The sequence below is a fragment of the Copadichromis virginalis genome, linkage group LG8 (genome assembly GCF_057382275.1).
Source record: "Copadichromis virginalis isolate Kocher_CV1m ecotype Utaka linkage group LG8, C_Virginalis_male_GT1.1, whole genome shotgun sequence".
NCBI lineage: Eukaryota > Metazoa > Chordata > Actinopteri > Cichliformes > Cichlidae > Copadichromis > Copadichromis virginalis.
In genome coordinates, this window is record NC_140625.1 from 16,484,462 (window position 1) to 16,504,383 (window position 19,922).

At 42.4% G+C, this 19,922-nt stretch overlaps 2 protein-coding genes across 3 annotated transcripts in view; both read left to right on the forward strand.

Annotated features, from left to right (window-relative positions):
• Positions 1–14,286, forward strand: part of erbb2 (erb-b2 receptor tyrosine kinase 2) — a 30,321-nt gene extending 16,035 nt beyond the window's left edge. The window contains exons 12-27 of one of the 2 annotated variants that reach the window (XM_085466226.1): positions 2,015–2,217; positions 2,347–2,476; positions 3,689–3,779; positions 4,282–4,436; positions 4,528–4,575; positions 4,684–4,822; positions 4,906–5,028; positions 5,122–5,220; positions 5,312–5,497; positions 5,706–5,861; positions 5,954–6,029; positions 8,482–8,628; positions 8,826–8,923; positions 9,181–9,357; positions 10,363–10,747; positions 10,830–14,286. In XM_085466226.1, the coding sequence (XP_085322352.1) occupies positions 2,015–2,217; positions 2,347–2,476; positions 3,689–3,779; positions 4,282–4,436; positions 4,528–4,575; positions 4,684–4,822; positions 4,906–5,028; positions 5,122–5,220; positions 5,312–5,497; positions 5,706–5,861; positions 5,954–6,029; positions 8,482–8,628; positions 8,826–8,923; positions 9,181–9,357; positions 10,363–10,747; positions 10,830–11,179 (2,563 nt within the window). In that variant the 3' untranslated portion in view covers positions 11,180–14,286. The remainder of the gene's footprint in view (positions 1–2,014; positions 2,218–2,346; positions 2,477–3,688; positions 3,780–4,281; positions 4,437–4,527; positions 4,576–4,683; positions 4,823–4,905; positions 5,029–5,121; positions 5,221–5,311; positions 5,498–5,705; positions 5,862–5,953; positions 6,030–8,481; positions 8,629–8,825; positions 8,924–9,180; positions 9,358–10,362; positions 10,748–10,829) is intronic. The other variant, XM_085466227.1, reaches the window with a different exon arrangement.
• A 4,302-nt stretch (positions 14,287–18,588) lies between these two features.
• On the forward strand, positions 18,589–19,311 carry LOC146703103 (P2Y purinoceptor 3-like). Its single transcript, XM_085467314.1, has one exon. It carries the CDS (start codon positions 18,589–18,591, stop codon positions 19,309–19,311), a length of 723 nt encoding a protein of 240 aa, XP_085323440.1.
• Positions 19,312–19,922: the final 611 nt, after the last annotated feature.

A 19,922-nucleotide genomic window follows, 5' to 3' on the forward strand; every position in this document is an offset into this window, starting at 1 on the left:
CCCACTTGGAAGTCTTTTTTTTCCATTTTACACAGTTTTACAAACATGGAACATGATGTCAGGGACTTAAACAGATTAAGATAAGATAAGATAAGATAAGATAAGATAAGATAACCTTTATTAGTCCCACACGTGGGAAATTTGTTTTGTCACAGCAGGAAGTGGACAGTGCAAAAGTTATGACGCAAAAATTAGAATACAATAAGAATAAATACAGTACACAGCTGTACAGAATAGAATAAAATAATATACTATATACAGTAGAATAAAATAGAATAAAAATATACAATAAGATAAAAATAGAATACGAATGCTATATACAACTGAATAAAAATACAACGATGCCAGAAAAGATTATTGCACTTAGTGTTATTGCACATGTGTGGATGTGTGTGTTTGTTCAGTTAAAGTCTTTGTTGTGGAGTCTGACAGCAGTGGGGAGGAAAGACCTGCGAAATCTCTCCGTCCCACACCGTGGGTGCCGCAGTCTCCCACTGAAGGAGCTGCTCAGTGCTGTCACAGTCTGCTGCATGGGGTGGGAGACGTTGTCCAACAGGGATGACAGCTTAGCCGCCATTCTCCTGTCACTCACCACCTCCACTGGGTCCAGAGGGCATCCTAGAACAGAGCTGGCCCTTCGGATCACCCTGTTCAGTCTCTTCCTGTCCCCAGCAGAGATGCTGCCGCCCCAGCAGACCACACCATAAAAGATAGCAGAAGCCACCACAGAGTCATAGAAGGTCTTCAGGAGTGGGCCCTCCACCCCAAACGACCTGAGTCTCCGCAGCAGGTACAGCCTGCTCTGCCCTTTCCTGTAGAGGGCGTCTAAGTTATGAGTCCAGTCCAGTCTGTTGTTCAGATGAACACCAAGGTACCTGTAGCTGTCCACAGCCTCAATGTCCATACCCTGGATGTTCAGTGGTTGCAGTGGAGAATGCTTGTGCCTGCGGAAGTCTACCACCAGCTCCTTGGTTTTACTGGCGTTGATCTGGAGGTAGTTCAGCTGGCACCAGTCCACAAAGTCTTGAGTCAGTCCTCTGTACTCCTTGTCGTCCCCATCAGTGATGAGGCCGACTATTGCAGAGTCATCAGAGAACTTCTGCAGGAAGCACTGGGTGGAATTGTGGGAGAAGTCTGCAGTGTAGATGGTGAAGAGGAACGGAGCCAGAACCGTTCCCTGTGGGGCCCCCGTACTGCAGACGACCCTGTCCGACACACAGCCCTGAGTCCTCACATACTGTGGTCGGTCGGTGAGGTAGTCCAAAATCCAGGTAGTAAATAATAACATCATCCAAAGCCATCGAATACACTGCAGGAAAATATTTCTATCAGAGCTTTTACACTTGGATTATAAGCTGTTCTGAATCTTGTTATAACAAACCCATTTTCCCCCCACTGTTAATCTCCTTGACTCTTAGTTTGAAGAGTCAAAGCCATCTTATCCATTGATTGTTCTAGGAAAAGGTCGATGTTTGGTGGTGTCTTCTGAAGCCAGCATTTTTTTTCCCTTTTTTACCAGCAGTCTAGAAGTCTACAGATGTTTTAAGGAATGTTTTGTGGATCCCGGGACAGAAATGTAGCATCCACTTTTATATCCAAAACCTCTGAATGGAAGGGCAGGATCAGAATATGTGGGCACGGTGTGGCATCATAAATTTCTCAATAAACTTTGTATTTTTTCCAGACTTGTACTCATCAGTGAACAACTGAATAATTCCTTATACATTCTCCATGTGGGAGAATTTTGCACTTGGATTTCTCAGGTTTTACACTGTAGGGCAGTTGTAGTGACAGTGCTGGAGCCACATTGATATGATGCTCTGCTTTGAGTCCCTCCAAAATGACCAAGATCCTTACTCTGCTCCGAAGAGCCCAAACGCTATTTGTAAGAAGCTTGTTTTCACAGAAAGATACCGGGTTACAGCTGTGTCTCTTTTGCTGTTTGCTTCTTACACTCTTCTTTATTTCAAGCTTTGTTTACCACTCTTCATCTTCTCCCTCTCCATCCATTCAGGGGTGTGTTTTCACTGGCCATCCAGAATCTGCAAATCGAGTCTCTCGGGTTGCGGTCGCTGCGCAGCGTCAGTGGAGGTTTGGTCTTGATTTACAACAACACACAGCTGTGCTACACCAACTCACTGCCATGGCAGAATCTCCTCCATCCCACCCAGGGTCCGCACCGCATCGTCAGCCACAACCAGGACCCTGCAGTCTGTGGTAAGTAAAGCCACAGACCTTTTAGTCGTGCAGCTGTCTTAAGCTTTTTTTTTTTTTTTTTTTTTTTGTGGTCTAATGCAGTAAAAAAACTACAGGGTGAATCATGCTGCATTGTCTCTATGTTTTCAGAGAAAGAGGGGAATGTTTGTCACTCCCTTTGTAAGGCGGGCTGTTGGGGTCCGGGGCCCAGCCAGTGCGTGTCCTGCCAAACTTTCCAACGTGGCACCGAGTGTGTAGAGCAGTGTGATCTCTATCAGGGGTAAGAAGGTTTGCATGCGTTTGTAGAGGTGTGGCAAAACTAAATCAATGCGAAAACAACTGATAATGTTCTGTAATTGTTCAGTGTACTATTTGTTTTATTTGTAATAATTCCCAGAACTAGTTCCCCAGTAAATATATCAGAAAAACTAATGATGTTTAGTTTTCAGATTAAAAACGTTTAATTTAACGTGTGCCTTGAAGCAATTTAGGATCTATTATCTGCGATAACGGTGTGTTTGAGTTTGATATGACGTGCATACATGCACATACAAAAGCAAATGCAAGATGGCAGAGCAAATGAGAAAACACACTGGGCTGTATACATGCGCACAAAATGAACCCAGTACAACCATTAGATGGTACATTTGCTTAGTTAGGAATTTACATCTGCTAAGTGCCTGGAAAAAGCAGGCTTAAAGTAATATGCTCAAACATCTAATTACAGTCTCTTTTAGTAAGACTCAAACAACAGAGGTTATTATTATTATTATTATACACTCCAAATTAAGCTAGTGATTTTGTTATTTACAACGCAACCAAATGCAAAATCATACCCTGCTCTCTTGCCTATTTTGCCTTGAATTGGATCGGATTTAAAAAGTTATCACCACACTATGGCTTTAGTCATCGCGACCATAACCTAACAAGGAAAGTAGAAATGTTATGTGTTTAGTTTCATAGAGTTTCTAAATAAAAAGATTAACAAATCTAACTGATTAAAGACATCATAGCCGTAAATACCTCTGAGGTCACCGTAGTATGGAGTGAGTGGCGTGCCCTATATATTGCTCTATAACATATAAATGCTTTTATAAAATAAAAGCAGTAATACATGGAATATTCGGGAATTCATACATACAATTTCTATCTAGGTGTTAAATGAACATGTTTAATGTTGTTTCTTCAATGTAAAGCAGAACAAAAGTGTAAAAATTTAATTATTTTGAATCTGTGATGGAAATTGTATCCTGGACTGGAAATTTACAGTCCAGCATGATGTGATGTTTGCAGAAAGTTGGCAAAAATTCATACGATACTTCACGATTGTCTATAGAAGAAGAAGAAATGTCGTTGAGCTCATCGGGTTACTTGCAGCTGGCGTCTGTTTCTGAAGTTGTGTCTTCTCAGGATGGTGTCAGATGCTTCAGATAAATGCATTTAATTTAATCCTGGGATGTTACCTTACGTGCATCTTGTGCTTGCTTTGCAGGCCCGTACGTGAATACATAGATGGATCTAAGTGTGTTGCCTGTGATCCACAGTGTCGACCCCTCAATGGCTCAGAGTCCTGCCACGGGCCGGTAAGAAACATAGACCAAAGTGTAATACGGCTAGATAGGATTTCTAACTCCTTAAACCTCCATTTGGAGCTCAAAAGTACTTGTATATGACAGTTTATTTAACCTGGAGATGTATCGTTTGTATGAATAAATACAAGTTTATGAGGTTCTGTTTTCCTTTTTCACTTTTCTCAAGATGCATGTGGCATCACTGAAGGATGCATATTCTCATTGCATAGCTTGTTTTTGATGGTGCATTGTAGAGCTGAGATTACTGAAGCCTTTTTACACAGGGATAATGTTGCTTGCACCTTGCTTGCTTTAAAATAAATTATACTTTAAGCTATTTCTAATTACAAAAGTTCTTAAAGTGGTCTAATTTTAGCTTAAATTGAATCCTTTTAGCTGCTGTGGTGCTGTAAGTAGGATGTCGACGTCACACTGGGCTGTAGAAACTCTGTTATTTTTTTATGTTAAATAAAAAAAATAAACATTGTTAAATATCGCTCTGTTTGCGTCTCAGGGTGCTCAACATTGCACGGAGTGTCGGAATTTCCAGGACGGCGAGTATTGCGTGGATCGGTGTCCCAGTGGCGTCAAGGGCGATCTGCATACTGTGTGGAAATACAGCAATGCCACGGGACACTGTCTGCCATGCAAGACCAACTGCACGCCACCGTGAGTGACGCCACATTTAAGCCCCAACTCACACACACATACACAAGCACGCAGTGAGACTGACTTCACAGACGGTGCTTTTCTCTTCCAGCTGCACTGTGAAGGATGAACGAGGCTGCCCCATTGATACCAGGACAGGGTGAGCGCACTAAACAACTTATTTCCGTTAGCTTTTCTGGGAGCTGTTACAAATTGAACTTCGATTTTTATGGATGGGCGCAGCGTTAAACTTTCTGTGTCTGTGTAGACCTGGCACGTCCATCGCGGCTGCAGTAGGTGGGGTGGTGCTCTTCATTATCCTGCTGGCTCTGCTGGTCTTTTACTTGAGGAGACAGAAGAAGCTAAAGAGGAAGGAGACAATGAGGAGGATCCTGCAGGAGCACGAGGTGAGGGACGACGTGCCAAATTAAAATGTGTGTTTTGCTCTAGCGTGGAGTCTTTATCTGCTATTTTCCTCCTTCACATGCAGCTGGTGGAGCCTTTGACGCCGAGTGGTGCTTCACCCAATCAAGCTCAGATGCGTATATTGAAAGAGACCGAGCTGAAAAAACTCAGGGTGCTGGGTTCGGGGGCCTTTGGCACTGTTTACAAGGTATGGTCATCACGCACATCCATAACCACGTTATGTGCTGTTTGTTCAGAGGGTGGTGAGCTTTGTTCGAGATGATTTTGATTACTGTTTCAGGGAATTTGGGCTCCTGATGGGGAAAATGTGAAAATCCCAGTGGCGATTAAGGTTTTGCGTGAGAACACCTCACCAAAAGCCAACAAAGAAATCCTCGATGTGAGTATAAGCCAGGCAGAAAACCTTGAGGAGTTACAGTGGACGGAAATGAAGTTCACACGCTCATTACATCTGCTCTCTCTGCTTCCAGGAGGCATATGTGATGGCGGGCGTTGCCAGCCCGTACGTGTGTCGTCTCCTGGGGATTTGTCTCACCTCTACTGTGCAGCTGGTCACTCAGCTGATGCCGTACGGCTGCCTCCTCGACTACGTCAGAGAGAACAAGGACCGCATTGGTTCGCAGTTCCTACTCAACTGGTGTGTCCAGATTGCCAAGGTACAAAAACAGGAAACAAGGTGTTGCATTTCTGTTTTCATGCTTGTACTTGTGTGACCGCTTGCAGTGATATAAGCGGAAGTATATTTTGTTCATTTCTCTCTTATCTTACTTGTCTTTTCATATTTGATGTGGTTCCAGTTTGTTTATTTGTGGACACATGTAGGGTGATGGATCTGTGTGTTGGTGTATGTGTGTGTTGGTGTAGGGGATGAGTTACCTGGAGGAGGTTCGTTTGGTCCACAGAGATTTGGCAGCCCGCAATGTCCTGGTGAAGAACCCGAATCACGTGAAGATCACCGACTTTGGTCTGGCCCGTCTGCTCGATATAGACGAGACGGAGTATCACGCCGATGGAGGGAAGGTGAGATGGAAGCTGTGACTTGCAGAGCATGTTCTCTGCGGGCGTTAAGGATTTTGTTTGTTTAAAAATGCTCTGGAAATCTGTGTTTCCAGGTGCCAATCAAATGGATGGCCTTGGAGTCTATCCTGCACAGGAAGTTTACTCACCAGAGTGATGTATGGAGCTACGGTAGGCATCAACCAGGGCTAGGAATTTTAAATTGATCCTTTTCTTATGAATAAATCATCAGAAAAATCTTATCAAATACATTGAAGTTTAAATGTGAACCAAAATAGATTTGCAAGCAAGTAAAGTAGGATTTTGATTAAAATGTGAATCCAGAAATGATGTTTGCTGTTTGAGCCGAATCATATGGGTGGGACTTGCGTATGCTGAGAGTTGTAAGAAGCATCTCCATTGGCCAGTCTTAGCACTGGTTCATGTAGATGGCTTTTGTTTAACAATCTGTGGTTTTGTAATGGCTTAAAAGGATCCAAATTAGCTGATAGAGGGACATAAAAAAATGCAATTGGCATGAATGCCTGTTCAGACATAAAGTTTTTGCCGTTACTAAGCTAGGTCTTCTCCAAAGATTCCATTCCTTGTTGGCCAGCTAAGGATTTTGCCCACAGACAGTATAAAGCGAAAAAGGCTAGACAATTAATTTTGTCAAGGGGCCACGTGGGTCTGTTGTGTAGCACCCAGTTGGCCCGGCCCTCCACAACAGTACTATTTCTCATGGACCCAGATTCTGGGTTGGAAAAATTAATCCAGTGCAAAGTCCCTTAAACCTGCAGTCTGTCTGAAGGCTATCAGATGGCAATAGCTGGTCACAAAAAGACTTCTGGTCGTGTAGAAGTCTATAGGAAAATGTAAACCGTTTCCTTCTGTTTTATGTTCTTTGTTATCCATTTCAGGTTGCATTCGATAGTCTAGGCTGTGCTAACAAGTTAGTGCTAACTAGTTGGATGAAAGATGAAATGTTTCTCCCACAGAATCAACTTTTTGGGATAGCCTAACTATTGTTTTACATCAAGCTAGTCATCTTAGCATAAGTGTGTAAAGTAGCATCTCTGCCATAAAATCTTCCGCCATGATCAGTGTTGCCAACTTAGCGACTTTGTCGCTATATTTAGCGAGTTTTCAGACCCCATAGCGACTTTTTTTAAAAAGTCGCTAAAAAAAGACGTGAAAGCGCGTATCGCTTTTACTCTCAACAAGCAGCGGGTGCTGTAACGCAGTCAGTTCTTCTTTTACTCTTTTACTCTTATGCTGTTTTGTGGATCACAAGGTTTAAAACTACTTATAAACACACACACAAAGTAAATCCACCAGAGTGCCTATTTCGGGTCACTTTTGCCGATCCAAGCCCGGGTAAAGGAGCAGGGTTGGAATTGTGACATAAAAAAAAAACAATAATTGCTAAAAGAAATGTAATTTGTAGTTCTAAATAAACTCTAAATGCATTTAGGACGTTTTTTACTCACTTTATGTCTCTTCCACAATGTTATTTCTCTCTCCAACAACATAGGTTACAATTAGATTAGCATGACCAATTATGCAAATTAGGCGATGACGTCATTTAGCGACTTCTAGCGACTTTTAGGACAGCCAATAGCGATTTTCCTTACTGAGGAGTTGGCAACACTGGCCATGATCCAGATACCTCAGTACTCGAATGCAGGAACTTTGAGAATGACATCACTCTTGAGTTGGCGCATTCCAGGAAAAGAGAGGAAAAACAGGACTTTTTTGGTTCTTAGCAAAGATAGAGCTGTTCAGGTATCACTAGCAATACAACATAATGCTGTTTTCTTGTAAATAAAAAATCTTACTGTCTTCAAAGTTTTTAAACAGCTAGTTAGCACAGCCTAGAGTTATCCGTCCTAATTTCTGTTTTGTATCAAACTAGTTAGCTTAGCCATGTGTGTTGTAAGATAGCATTTTTTCCCTATATGAAACACGAAAAAAAAGAATCTAATAACACTAGCATTAACAATAAACTCGTCTCACATTTACATACAGGTAGTTATTACAGTCTAATGCTAAGTAGCGCTAAATAGCCTAACTTCCATTTTAAATTGAGCTAAATACATTAGCATAAAGGAGTGGGAAATTTGTAGAGTAGCATTTTGCTACATGCTACATTAAATAAAAATAAAAACACGCCTTGACATAACTGCTGTTATGATTTGGCTCTATTTAAATAAAACTGAATTGATCTTCGTCGTGCTTTATTGTGGCTTGTCGGTGGTGTGAAAAGTACACTCACTGGCTAACAAGGTGTCAATCACAACAGTTAGATCTACCCTGAAATTCTCATCAAAGGGTATGATGCATGATGTCACAGTATCTTATTTGCATAAATCCAGTTGAGACTGGCCAAGAGAGGTTCTTGTATGATTGAGTGTTGGTCTCACCCATAGACTAAGCTTAACAGCAATCCAAAGTGTTTAACTTAAATTTTAACCATAAATATATTTCTTAAAACATTTAGAGTTCAGTGTTTCCATAGTTTTTCTGTTTTTCTTGAATGCATAATGGTTTTAAAACTAACTTCATTCACAGATAACTTGGTTTAAATCCTTATAGGTGATTTGTATTTTAGAGTAAATGTTGCGTTGTTGTTATTTAATTGCAGGGGTAACTGTCTGGGAGCTGATGACGTTTGGCTCTAAGCCCTACGACACGATTCCAGCAAGAGATATCCCAGAGGTTTTAGAGGGGGGCGAGCGGCTTCCCCAACCCCTTATCTGCACCATTGATGTCTACATGATCATGGTCAAATGTCAGTACCTCTCACTGCAGCAGTGATTTTTGCATTTTGTCTATGTTGTGATGTTGCCAAGATTTAAGCATTTAATGTATTTCCTGGTTAAAAACTGCAAATGAATCTGACTTTTATACACGTTGTAGTTTATTTCCCCGTCTGTCAAAGGATTTAATGTTGTTGAAGTGTTCAGTTAACCATTGTTTGGTTGGCAGGTTGGATGATTGATCCTGAGAGCAGGCCGAGATTCAAAGGCCTGGTCAATGATTTTAGTGCCATGGCTAGAGATCCTACTCGCTATGTAGTTATTCAGGTATGTAAATGTTTTACTCATGCTGTTAATGTTTTAGTGTGTGTGTGTGTGTGTGTGTGTGTGTGTGTGTGTGTGAGAGAGCGGGACTGATAGTTATTGTGTCCATACTATAAAATTATTTATCTAAAACTGCTACTTTTTAGATGTGGTTACCTTTTAAAGAGTGACACTTTTAATTCCATCCAAATAAATAAAGATGTACATTCCTAGAATGTTTTGGGTTTTTTATCCTATGTTGTTCTTTCATCGTCTTTCAGAATGATGAAGAGATGAGCAAGTGCAGCCCAGTGGACAGTGAGTTTTACAGGATGCTTCTGAGGGAAGATGAAAATATTGGGGAAATGATCCTGGATCCTGAGGAGTACCTGGTGCCAAATACAAGGAAAGGGGACGAGCCCCAGGCCAATGGACTATCCAGACACCAGTCATACAGGGTCAGTGGGGTGGGAGGGGGGTGGGTAATTTTGTCTTTGTCTATTTTATATAACTATATGTATCTATATCTATCATACATAGATAGATATATGTTCTTTTTGATTGGTCCATTTGCTGGCTTTAATCACAGACAGACAGAATTGACCTGTTATGTGATGACAGTTGTACATGTTGGCCCTTACATCTCAAGTTTTACTTGATAGATCCCCTTCCACTGAGCACTATTTGGCAAGCTGTGGCATTAAATTTCCGTATTTCTATTAAATCTCAAATTTCACCAGCGCTATAACGTGTTACAGTAAATTTTCTGCATGTCAGAATGAGAAAACTATGCACGTTGATGACTTTTTCTGCTTTCTGGCAAAGCTCCATCTGCAGTGTGTCAGTTGCAGACTTTCGAGTTAATCGAGTTAATAAATATCTGAAATTGACTCTGCTCGATTATGTGCTCTGCAGCAACGTGTACCGCAGGTTCCAAATTGTGATTAATGTAGCGAACGACTTTAAGGGTAGGTGTCCTATATTCATGCAGCATTGTGGCTGCTTCTCTGTTGCTTGTAACATTATACAAAGACACCCTTTATAGCTACGGTTTCTAGCTATTAAAATTAGAAACTGTAACTCGCTATTAAAAATAATTTAGCAGAGGCAGGGACACACAGATCAGAGGGTGGGGAATCCCCACCCCCAGATCAGATCAGTCTAAGATAATTTTCCTAATTTATTCTGGAGTGACAGATGAGAAGTTTTTAAGAGAGTGTCCATCATTCAGCATGTGTGACATAAGAATTAAGAGTCCTGCTTTAATGTCTGTGTGTTTGAAATAACTCATGAATTGTCTGTTTAATAAATGATGAAACCGATATGAACATATATTTGAAGATTTATATATATTATATGAGCAGTAAGTACCTGATACTGTGTGAGAGTGCGACTTTTTCTGTTAACATGCTGTCATGTCGTACATTCCCAATATCTTAAAGGGTGGTTGTTTTTCTTTCCAGCAGAGCAGAGATCATAGCTTAGATATGGACCCTTCCAACACTGCTGGGCCTCGGAACCTTCACTCCTCCCTGACTGGAATCAGCCACGCCCAGTACCCAACCTTAACAATGGGAGCGAGCGCCTCTAACAGTGTGTGGCCTCAGTATCCAATGCTGGCTCGCAGCACCTCAGCTGGAGGTCAGTCTGACTCTGTCTTCCTGGATGCACCTACAGACAGCCACTCCTTGGCACCAGCCAGCCCCGGACGCTACAGCAAAGACCCCACTTTCCCCAACGGGAGCAAGGATGACCTAGAAACTGATGGGTGGAATGGTTTTCCCCATCCTTATCTTCACCACTCACTACCCCGGCGGAGTCACGCCATTCAAAATCATCCCCTGCCAGGTGAGTCGTGGTCTTCATAAAGAAGGAAATGTCCGTAACTCTGATTATGTTCTGACTTTTCTTCTTCTATTCACCTTCTCAGAGTACGTCAACCAAGAAATTCAGGATCTCAGGCCAGGGTTCCCTGAGCGGCCCAGCACACTGCCTCGAAAATCCAGAATAGACCGCCGGCTTCCTAACGGCTTAAGTTCAGGTCACAGTGTGGAAAACCCAGGGTATTTGATCCCAGTGAACTCCACCTCTCCGGCCTTTGACAACCCATACTATCTGGACCTCGGGCCCAAGGCGATTCCCGGGGCTGTGGCGGGGGACGGCCCAGCAGGACTGGAAAGCAACGGAGGAGTAACCAGACATATGAACGGTTTTGTGACACCGACTGCAGAAAATCCAGAATACTTAGGATTAGCAGACACTTGGAGTGGGCATACTTGAGGATAGGGATGGTGAGACTATAAAGGAGACACAGACGGAGTCTCACTGAGGGAAACTGGAGAGTGGGAAGATGAACATTTACATAGCAAAAATAAGGGGAGCTGCGAACGTGCAACTGGAATCTTCTCACTCTGTCTGGAGAAGCAGCGGCATCCGAACTGATCGAGGTTGTCCCTAAATGCCACGTTATTAGTACCCAGTTGTAACACGCATGGACTCAACACAGTGTAGCATTCAAGTGGTGCCTGTGGCACCATTTGTATTCATGTCTTCCTCTAAACAATCTGTGACTGTTAACTGCCAAAAAGAAGTTTTTTCTTCTTTTGTAAATAACACCATAAACAAAAGAGTTCAAGAAGGTTATCATGATTGTTTTTATGGTCATCTTCTTTTAAGTTGTTTAATATCTGTAGATTTTCCACTATATGTGAAGCTTTTTTATTTTTGTGCATTTCCTTCAGTTCCCTGTGGATATGCTACTGAGTGCAGCTGAACAGTGAAGAAAGATGTATAACACTTTTGACAAAGTGAGCCGTGATGTGCGTTGAAGATGATGCTTAGTATTCTGGTCAGTTTCTCGCAGACCTGACGGGGGTCTCCAGCACTCTCAAAGCCATTTTGTTTTGGACAGAGAAGGCCCTGCAGCCCATCTGGCCTGTAGACATGCTCCCTGAAAGAAAGGCATCCTGTATGGAGAAGACAGAGGCATTGTGCCGCACTGATGTATGTGGTTGTTGGTGACCGTGGCTGTAGCTACTTTGTGGTACGAGTCATCAGCTATTGAGGTACGAGGAGACATTTTTAAGCTGCAGAAATGTCTAAAAAAATGGGAATAAGTGGTTAACTGTTCAGGGATTTTAGTTTTTCTGAGAAATATGGAGAACTACTGACTTTGAAGTCATAAAAAGAACACACTGTGTACATGTCAGACAACTCTGTGTGCACCCGCCAAGCGCAGTAAGCTTTAGAGATTTTAGTGGCTTTTCACTGTGCAAGAAAGCTATCAGTAAATATCCCACAAGAAGTGAAGAATCTGCATAACATATAGACATAGCCTGTGTGTGCGTGCGTGCGTGCGTGCGTGCGTGCGTGCGTACAAGCAATCCACTAGACCCTGGAGTGGATTCTGTGGAGGCGTTGCTTTTGAATAATCAATGCATGGCTCAAATTCCACTCACTGAGAGCTCACTGACATCCCAGTTAATAATAAGCAAGATTTTTTTTTTCTTCATGTTAACTGGTGTTGGGTTGAGGAGGCGGGGGTGGGGTGTCAAACTGAGTCAATGGAGTCATTGTCTGACCCTCGTGTCTTCGTCCGAAAGTCATCGCTCTCCGAACTCGCGCACCCAGAGCGGCGACGTTTGAAAGGAAAGGAGTTGTTGTGGTTCACTGAGGCTTGTAATCCTGGAGCGGTCTTGAAACAAGCAGGCGAGGTCTCTCTCTCTCTTTTTTTTTTTTTTTTTTTTTTTTTTCCTTCCTTCTCTGCCTAGCATACTAAACCAAACCGCATCCACCTTACAACTACTACTGAGTTTGAGGCTCTTTTCACGTGTATAAACTGTCCACATAATGGCTGGAGCAGGACATCAGTGAGACTTTGTTCTGAAATGAGCACTGCCCCCTCATTCATGTCAGTTTTACTCTGAAAGTCTTTGCGGTTCTTGTTTTTTGTCTTTTATTTTGACGTTCTCATACGGGTTGTGAAGAGTTTTGTTCCAGAATAAGATCTCTATTAAATATTACGCCTGATTTTTAAACTACAGTTTCTTACACACACAAAAATGTATATACTGGATTTGTTTTAAACCCCTTAGCTATCATATTACACTAACCTGATTTAGAATTAAAGTTTTGAGTGAGGTTTTTTATTTTTTTGTGGATATACAGTGTGGTGTTTTGGAATGAAAACCTTCATAGGTGTCATTGCGGTCATGTGGAAACCTCATATCTCCACTGAAAGATCTGATTAAGGTTTATTAGGAGCGTTGGTCCTGTTGTATTTTTGTTAACCTAAACACTGATGTATACATTTGTATACAGTTCAGATTTTTAAGGAGGGCTGGAGTCTACCCCAGCTGCTGTGGAGATGGGATTGTAACCCGTGGATTGAACTCGTTCAGATCCACTGCCTGTGATAAGACTGGTGACAGGTCCAGGGTGTACCCCGCTACAACAGTCAGGATAGGCTGCAGGCCCGACCACTACCAGAATTCCATAACCAGAAGAAAATTAATGGACTTTCTGGAAGATTTGGAAAGAGTTTGTGTTTATTTTAGATATTAAAACAAAAATCCTATAAAAGCAGGAGAATATGTTTTTGTTTGTTTGTTTTTTACCAAGCCGTAAGATGTGATAGCACCGCTCACAGATGTTCCTTCCTTGTTTATGAATGTATTATTTATCTGGTTGCCGTTAAACCACAATGATGGCACTCATAAATAATGAACTGTATCTGGATGACTCCGACTGCAGAATCTCTCAGATGACGAGGTGAATGTCGAAACACAAAGCTTTTAGTCATAGTTGCTTTTCTGATTGGAAAAAGCTAAACCTACAGCACCAAATGGCAACAGCAGTTGCCTCAAACTTTGGTAAAGACTCAACAACAATACAGAGAAAACCCTAAAAATCAGACAAACCCCTATGAGCAAGTATTTGGTGACAGTGGGGAGGAAAAACTCCCTTTTAACAGGAAGAAAAGGCACAAAAGAAAATTTAGGCCTCTGCCTGTTTTTTATAGTTGTGTTAAACATCAACTCAAAGCCTGTTGATAAGTGTCCAGTGCAGCTGAAGCAAGAACCTGCACGTTTCATTGACAGGTTAACCAGAAAGGAAGGAACAGCTAACTAACCAGAGTGTGCTGAAGGTTTTGTAAAATTAAATATCTGTATCAATATACATTTGGAGAGAAATATATCTTTTGTATTTGCATTTAAGCAGATTTATCTTTCTGTTGGTCAGTAAATCAGTGGTAGCTAATTTGAATACATTGATGCTCTGCTGTGGGCAAGGAGCAGAGCAAAGTTATTTCAAGAAGAAATGGTCATTTTTTTATATGTAAATGTTTGCATAAGGCGAAACAATAAAACATTTAGAGTGAAAAACGAGTCTCCTCCATATCCAGTTTATTTATGGACCCACATTGAGCTGTGCAATCTGAACCAACATGTCAGGGGATCGAGAGTTAACCCTTTTGTTGAAACATTGAATGCATTAAATTTGTCTATCAGATCTAGAAATACTGAATGTTATTCACACGAGCTGTTCCTGCCACCTGGTGGTGGGGAGTGGAGCTGCTTTTGAGTCCCACGGGGACAGGGTTTAATTTGGACAAATCAGAGCATTAAAAACTGAATAATTAATGTAAATTTGAGCTGTCTAAAGCAAACGTGGCATACTGGACCTGAGGTCTGCATTTTGGACTTTTACTGGTGAGCTTACGACCAAAACTAAAACAGGATGGTAAGTTAAGATGTTTATGCATGAGATATAGTGCAGTTACTTATGAGCTAATGACCATCACCTGGCAAAATGCAAAAACATTTATATTAAATGTTTCTTTAGTGACTTTCCTTTTTCCTGGTTATGTTGAGGAAATGGAAGCATTTTGTTCACACTTTATGGCCTTCAGGAAACTGCATATGTTGTGGCAAAGAAAAAACAAGGCTGTTACACACTAAAGTCTACCCTGACTGTCTGGTCTATACATATGTAATTCTTCCATTTTTATTTGATTTATTTAAAAGTTTCTTGATACTAACTTTTCCTAGATTCTTAGAGCAATCTCGGAAATTGGTGAAAGCTCATTTGGCACACTGGTGATACTGACTGTAAGCTAGTTTTTGGTTCTCGTGCATCACAGTGTGCTAAGTAGGGTTTGACCTTTGACCTGGAGAGGGATCGATTCTTTGTTGGAGCTGAAGCTTACAGCCCTCTTAACCTTGCTGCACCACGGGGGACTATCATCCATCAGATGTTATCGGTGGTATGTCAGAAGGTACCTCACTGCTCTTTTCTTTTGTGAAAAGGCAAACCCGAGTGGGCACTGTAGATGGAGCTTCTTGCCTTCTCCTTCCTCTTGCATTATGTTCTGAGGGTTCCCTAGTCGCAAGTCCTCTGACTCTGACTAGGGAACCCTTAAGATCTGCATAGAGGAGGACAATGGCTGCGCTCTTCTCCACTTAAGATTTCTTCCATTGTTTTCTCAGCTACCATCTTTTCTTCATAGTATGTTCAATTTCTCGTGTCTTCTGGACTCGAGTAGCATCAGTGTTTCCTTATCCTAACCCTAACCTTCCTTCTCAGCTGTTTTGTTCCCAATCTTTCTGCTCCATAGTAATAGATCGGATCACCCGTTTTCTCTAGTTTATTCTCCAGCTCCTATTTTGGATTCAGGAGACAGACACCTTCTCTACTTTTAAGATTAGGCTTAAAATTTTCCTTTTTTCACACACCGAGAGTTTGGATCAGGTGTGTCCTAATCCCAGATCTTACTATATTTTTTTGGACTTGACATTCATAGTTTTGTTTGCTCAAGAAGTTTGAAGATCAACAACCTTTAGTTGTTGTTATAATTCAGTCTATAATTTACCCTCTTGTAACTTTGCTTCTACTCTGTAGTGTTATATTAATACAGTACTATATTACCTGTGAACATAATCCAAGAAGTTAATCATTTCTCAGCACAAAGAAACTGGGAAGACGGTCAAGTAATATATAAACCCTAGAAGCATTGTTTTGGCTCAAAGGTAAAAGGGTTTAATGGCAGTAGTTTTATTCTCGTTGTTAAATACATAAAAATAATTTAACCTTATAAGTATAATCAGGAAGCTCTACCTAAAATGTATCATTGAGTGTTACACCCCGGCCTAGGCAACCGGGGTGCAACGTAGAAAAACAAAGATAAGGAAAATAAAACCACGAAGGCCCTCCACCAAAATCCCAAAACGAAACTATCCCATGACGAAAGTATTTACAACAAACTATTTATTTACAACAAAAACACCAAACTATTTACAACACGGGGGAGATCGCGAACCATGACACACTGAAACACAAGGCTTAAATACATAGAGGGAGCAATCAGGAAATGGACCACAGGAGGGAAACACAGCTGGGGCAAATTAGAACTGACGAGACAGGGAAAATGTAAACTGAACACACTAAGATAACAACAGACCTTCAAAGTAAAACAGGAAACACATGACAGTCACGCAAAAACAAAACACTGACAACACCGAAACGTAACATTTCCCCCTACCCAAAAATCAAACATGTAACCCCAAGTGAAATGTTTGATCAAAACCGGATGAAGGCTGGTGGAGGCTGGAGCGGTCCCACGGACCCTCCAGCAGACGACGAAGGCTGGAGCGGTCCCCCGGACCCTCCAGCGAAGACGGATGAAGTCTGGAGCGGTCCCACGGACCCTCCAGCGAAGACGGATGAAGGCTGGAGCGGTCCCACGGACCCTCCAGCGAAGGCAGACGAAACTGATGGAGGCTGGAGCGGTCCCACGGACCCTCCAGCAGACGACGAAGGCTGGTGCGGTCCCCCGGACCCTCCAGCAGAGGCGGATGAAGGCTGGAGCGGTCCCTCGGACGCTCCAGCGAAGGCGGATGAGCAGCCCACCAGCTGCACACACGGACACGCAGCCCACCAGCTGCACACACGGACACGCAGCCCACCAGCTGCAGAAGGCTGGAGCGGTCCCTCGGATCCTCCAGCGAAGGCGGATGAAGGCTGGAGCGGTCCCTCGGATCCTCCAGCGAAGACAGACGAAGGCTGGAGCGGTACCTCGGACCCTCCAGCGAAGGCGGACGAAGGCTGATGAAGGCTGGAGTGGTCCCACTGACCCTCCAGCAGACGACGAAGGCTGGAGCGGTCCCACGGACCCTCCAGCGAAGGCAGATGAAGGCTGGAGCGGTGCCACGGACCCTCCAGCGAAGGCGGATGAAGTGTGGAGCGGTCCCACGGACCCTCCAGCGGAGGCAGATGAAACTGATGGAGGCTGGAGCGGTCCCCCTGACCCTCCAGCAGACGACGAAGGCTGGAGTGGTCCCACGGACCCTCCAACGAAGGCGGATGAAGGCTGGAGCGGTCCCCGGGCCCTCCAGCGAAGACAGACGGAGGCTGAAGCGGCCCTCGGACCCTCCAGCGATCCCGGACGAGCCCCCATATGTTACACCCCGGCCTAGGCAACCGGGGTGCAACGTAGAAAAACAAAGATAAGGAAAATAAAACCACGAAGGCCCTCCACCAAAATCCCAAAACGAAACTATCCCATGACGAAAGTATTTACAACAAACTATTTATTTACAACAAAAACACCAAACTATTTACAACACGGGGGAGATCGCGAACCATGACACACTGAAACACAAGGCTTAAATACATAGAGGGAGCAATCAGGAAATGGACCACAGGAGGGAAACACAGCTGGGGCAAATTAGAACTGACGAGACAGGGAAAATGTAAACTGAACACACTAAGATAACAACAGACCTTCAAAGTAAAACAGGAAACACATGACAGTCACGCAAAAACAAAACACTGACAACACCGAAACGTAACATTGAGGTAGAAAGTTAAACGGCTTCATGGTCCAACCACTTTCTGCAGGTCTTCTACCAACAGGAATCATTAAACATGGAGAAAGTACAGTCTTTTAAAGAGAGATGTAAACATATAAAAACCTCACTGCTTTTTAAAAATAATATATTATTTCTTGTTAGATTGCCTGCTTATGTTGTACATTTGTTCTTTGTGAAAATGCTTTTAATGCTTTTATTGTGCATCAGCTTTGACTCGTTCACAGAATTATGTTTTAATCTGCTACATCTTTTCTAACTTTGATCACTCGAGAAAAGTTGATTAAGTTTGACCGACATGAGCTGTGACACTGGCACACAACGGCAAAAGTCACTGTATCCATGGACGAATAATGAAGAATAGTTATTTAAAGTAGTCTCCTAGGTAGGTCACACCCCTGACTTCTGACCTTTAACTATACCATGTGAAAGAAAGCTTCTTTTTTTTTTAAAGGTAACCAGAGCATTTACTCTTGTTGCTGGTTAATAAATAGAAAACTCATTCCTCTAATAACTGTTAACTCTGCAGGATCTAAGATCAGATGATTAGTCACTTAAAAAAATAATAAATCAGTCCATGCCAAGCTTGAAAAATGATCCTCACTGTCACTTGCATATTCAAATAAGCATTTTCAAAGGAGAAACAAATTATGTGCATCTACACAAAATCATTCCCAATAATAAGAACGCATCGTGAAGGTAAGATGACTTTGAAACTGGAAAAGCAAGCGTCTTCAGATTTTTGTTTCCTCGGGAGAATCTCATTCATTTCTGTTTCATTTCAGGCGCAGACGATCAGTGAGAACCTCTTACTGCTTCAAAATGCTCTCTCAGAATCTAACCTTCAACTCCAGCGAGCCTTTGGAGAGCAAGTGGGTACACTGTGTAGACGTAACACCAGGTATTATAGTCTGGGTGTTTTTCAGCGCTCTCTTCTCTCTGGTTGGATTTCCTGCATGTGCTGCTGTTCTCTGGGAGCTGTTTCAGAGACACAGAGCTGGAACCTCGATCACCCCTAATGATGTTTTCATGATCAACCTCACAGTCATGGACCTGGTCTTCCTATTTTTTGTCCCACTTGGCCTGACTAACTTCCTCCTCTGGCACATCATGTCTTTCCAGAGCTTCATCAGTTTTCTCTATGCTCTAAACCTGGCTGGACGACCTCTTCTAACAGCATGCATCTGTCTGGACTGCTACATGGCTGTGTTCCATCCCATCGCCTACAGCACAAAGAAGAGTCTGACTCCCCGGGTCCTTATGGCTGCTGCTGCGTGGACTGCTATGATGGTTCAAGGGTCCATGTCCATAGTTGATCAAGAGCTAAACCACAGTGTATGGGCCACGTTTGCGCTCCCCATAATTGTAATCTGTGATGCTTCCATCCTCTGGACCCTGAAGAAGTCCTATCGCAGCGGGGGACACCTCCACCCCAGGAAGAAGAAGGCTCTCCAGATCATCACCAACAGCATGGTCATGACCATCACCTCATATTTCCCCCCCAGTGCTGCTGTACGTCTTTGGGCGTCTCATTGTCAGAGATGACAACGAATACGAGTGCGTCATAACAATACCTGTCTTGATCATCCCGACAGCAGGAAGTGCAATCATGCCTTTGCTGTATTTGGGCAATCTGGGGAGGTTGAATAATATTTGCTGCTAGGAAGGATTTGCATATATAAAGGTGTAGTACAGGTCTGGCACGATAAAAGCAGAACAGATTTTATTTTTAATCATTTTAAAATTATTAAAGCAGAAAATAATGGATTAAAAATAGAAGTTGCTGCAAAAATGGCAGAAGAATGAAGCAGAATAGTAATTCAGCAGATAATATATAATATGAAATATAATTTTATGCATTTGCAGTTGATTGCACAGACATTAAAAATAACTTGAGTTGTTCCATCTTAGTGCACTCAATGCATGTATCATCCAGACTGTTTCAAAGAACGAGAAAAGTTACTCCTCTCCACTGCTCACAGATGTAAAACACATATATCACATATAGCTTTTGATGCCTCTTGTTAATTTTAAATTATTACTTTTCACATTGTTACAACTATATTCCATTTTTTAAAATAAATATCTATGTATGATTATATATAAACATATGGATGTACTTTGTTGTGAACTGGAGAAATGCACCTTTGGTTTCG

Bases quoted from the DNA above. Each gene is read 5' to 3' on its own strand.
- LOC146703103 (XM_085467314.1), top strand. From the start codon at position 18,589: ATGCTCTCTCAGAATCTAACCTTCAACTCCAGCGAGCCTTTGGAGAGC.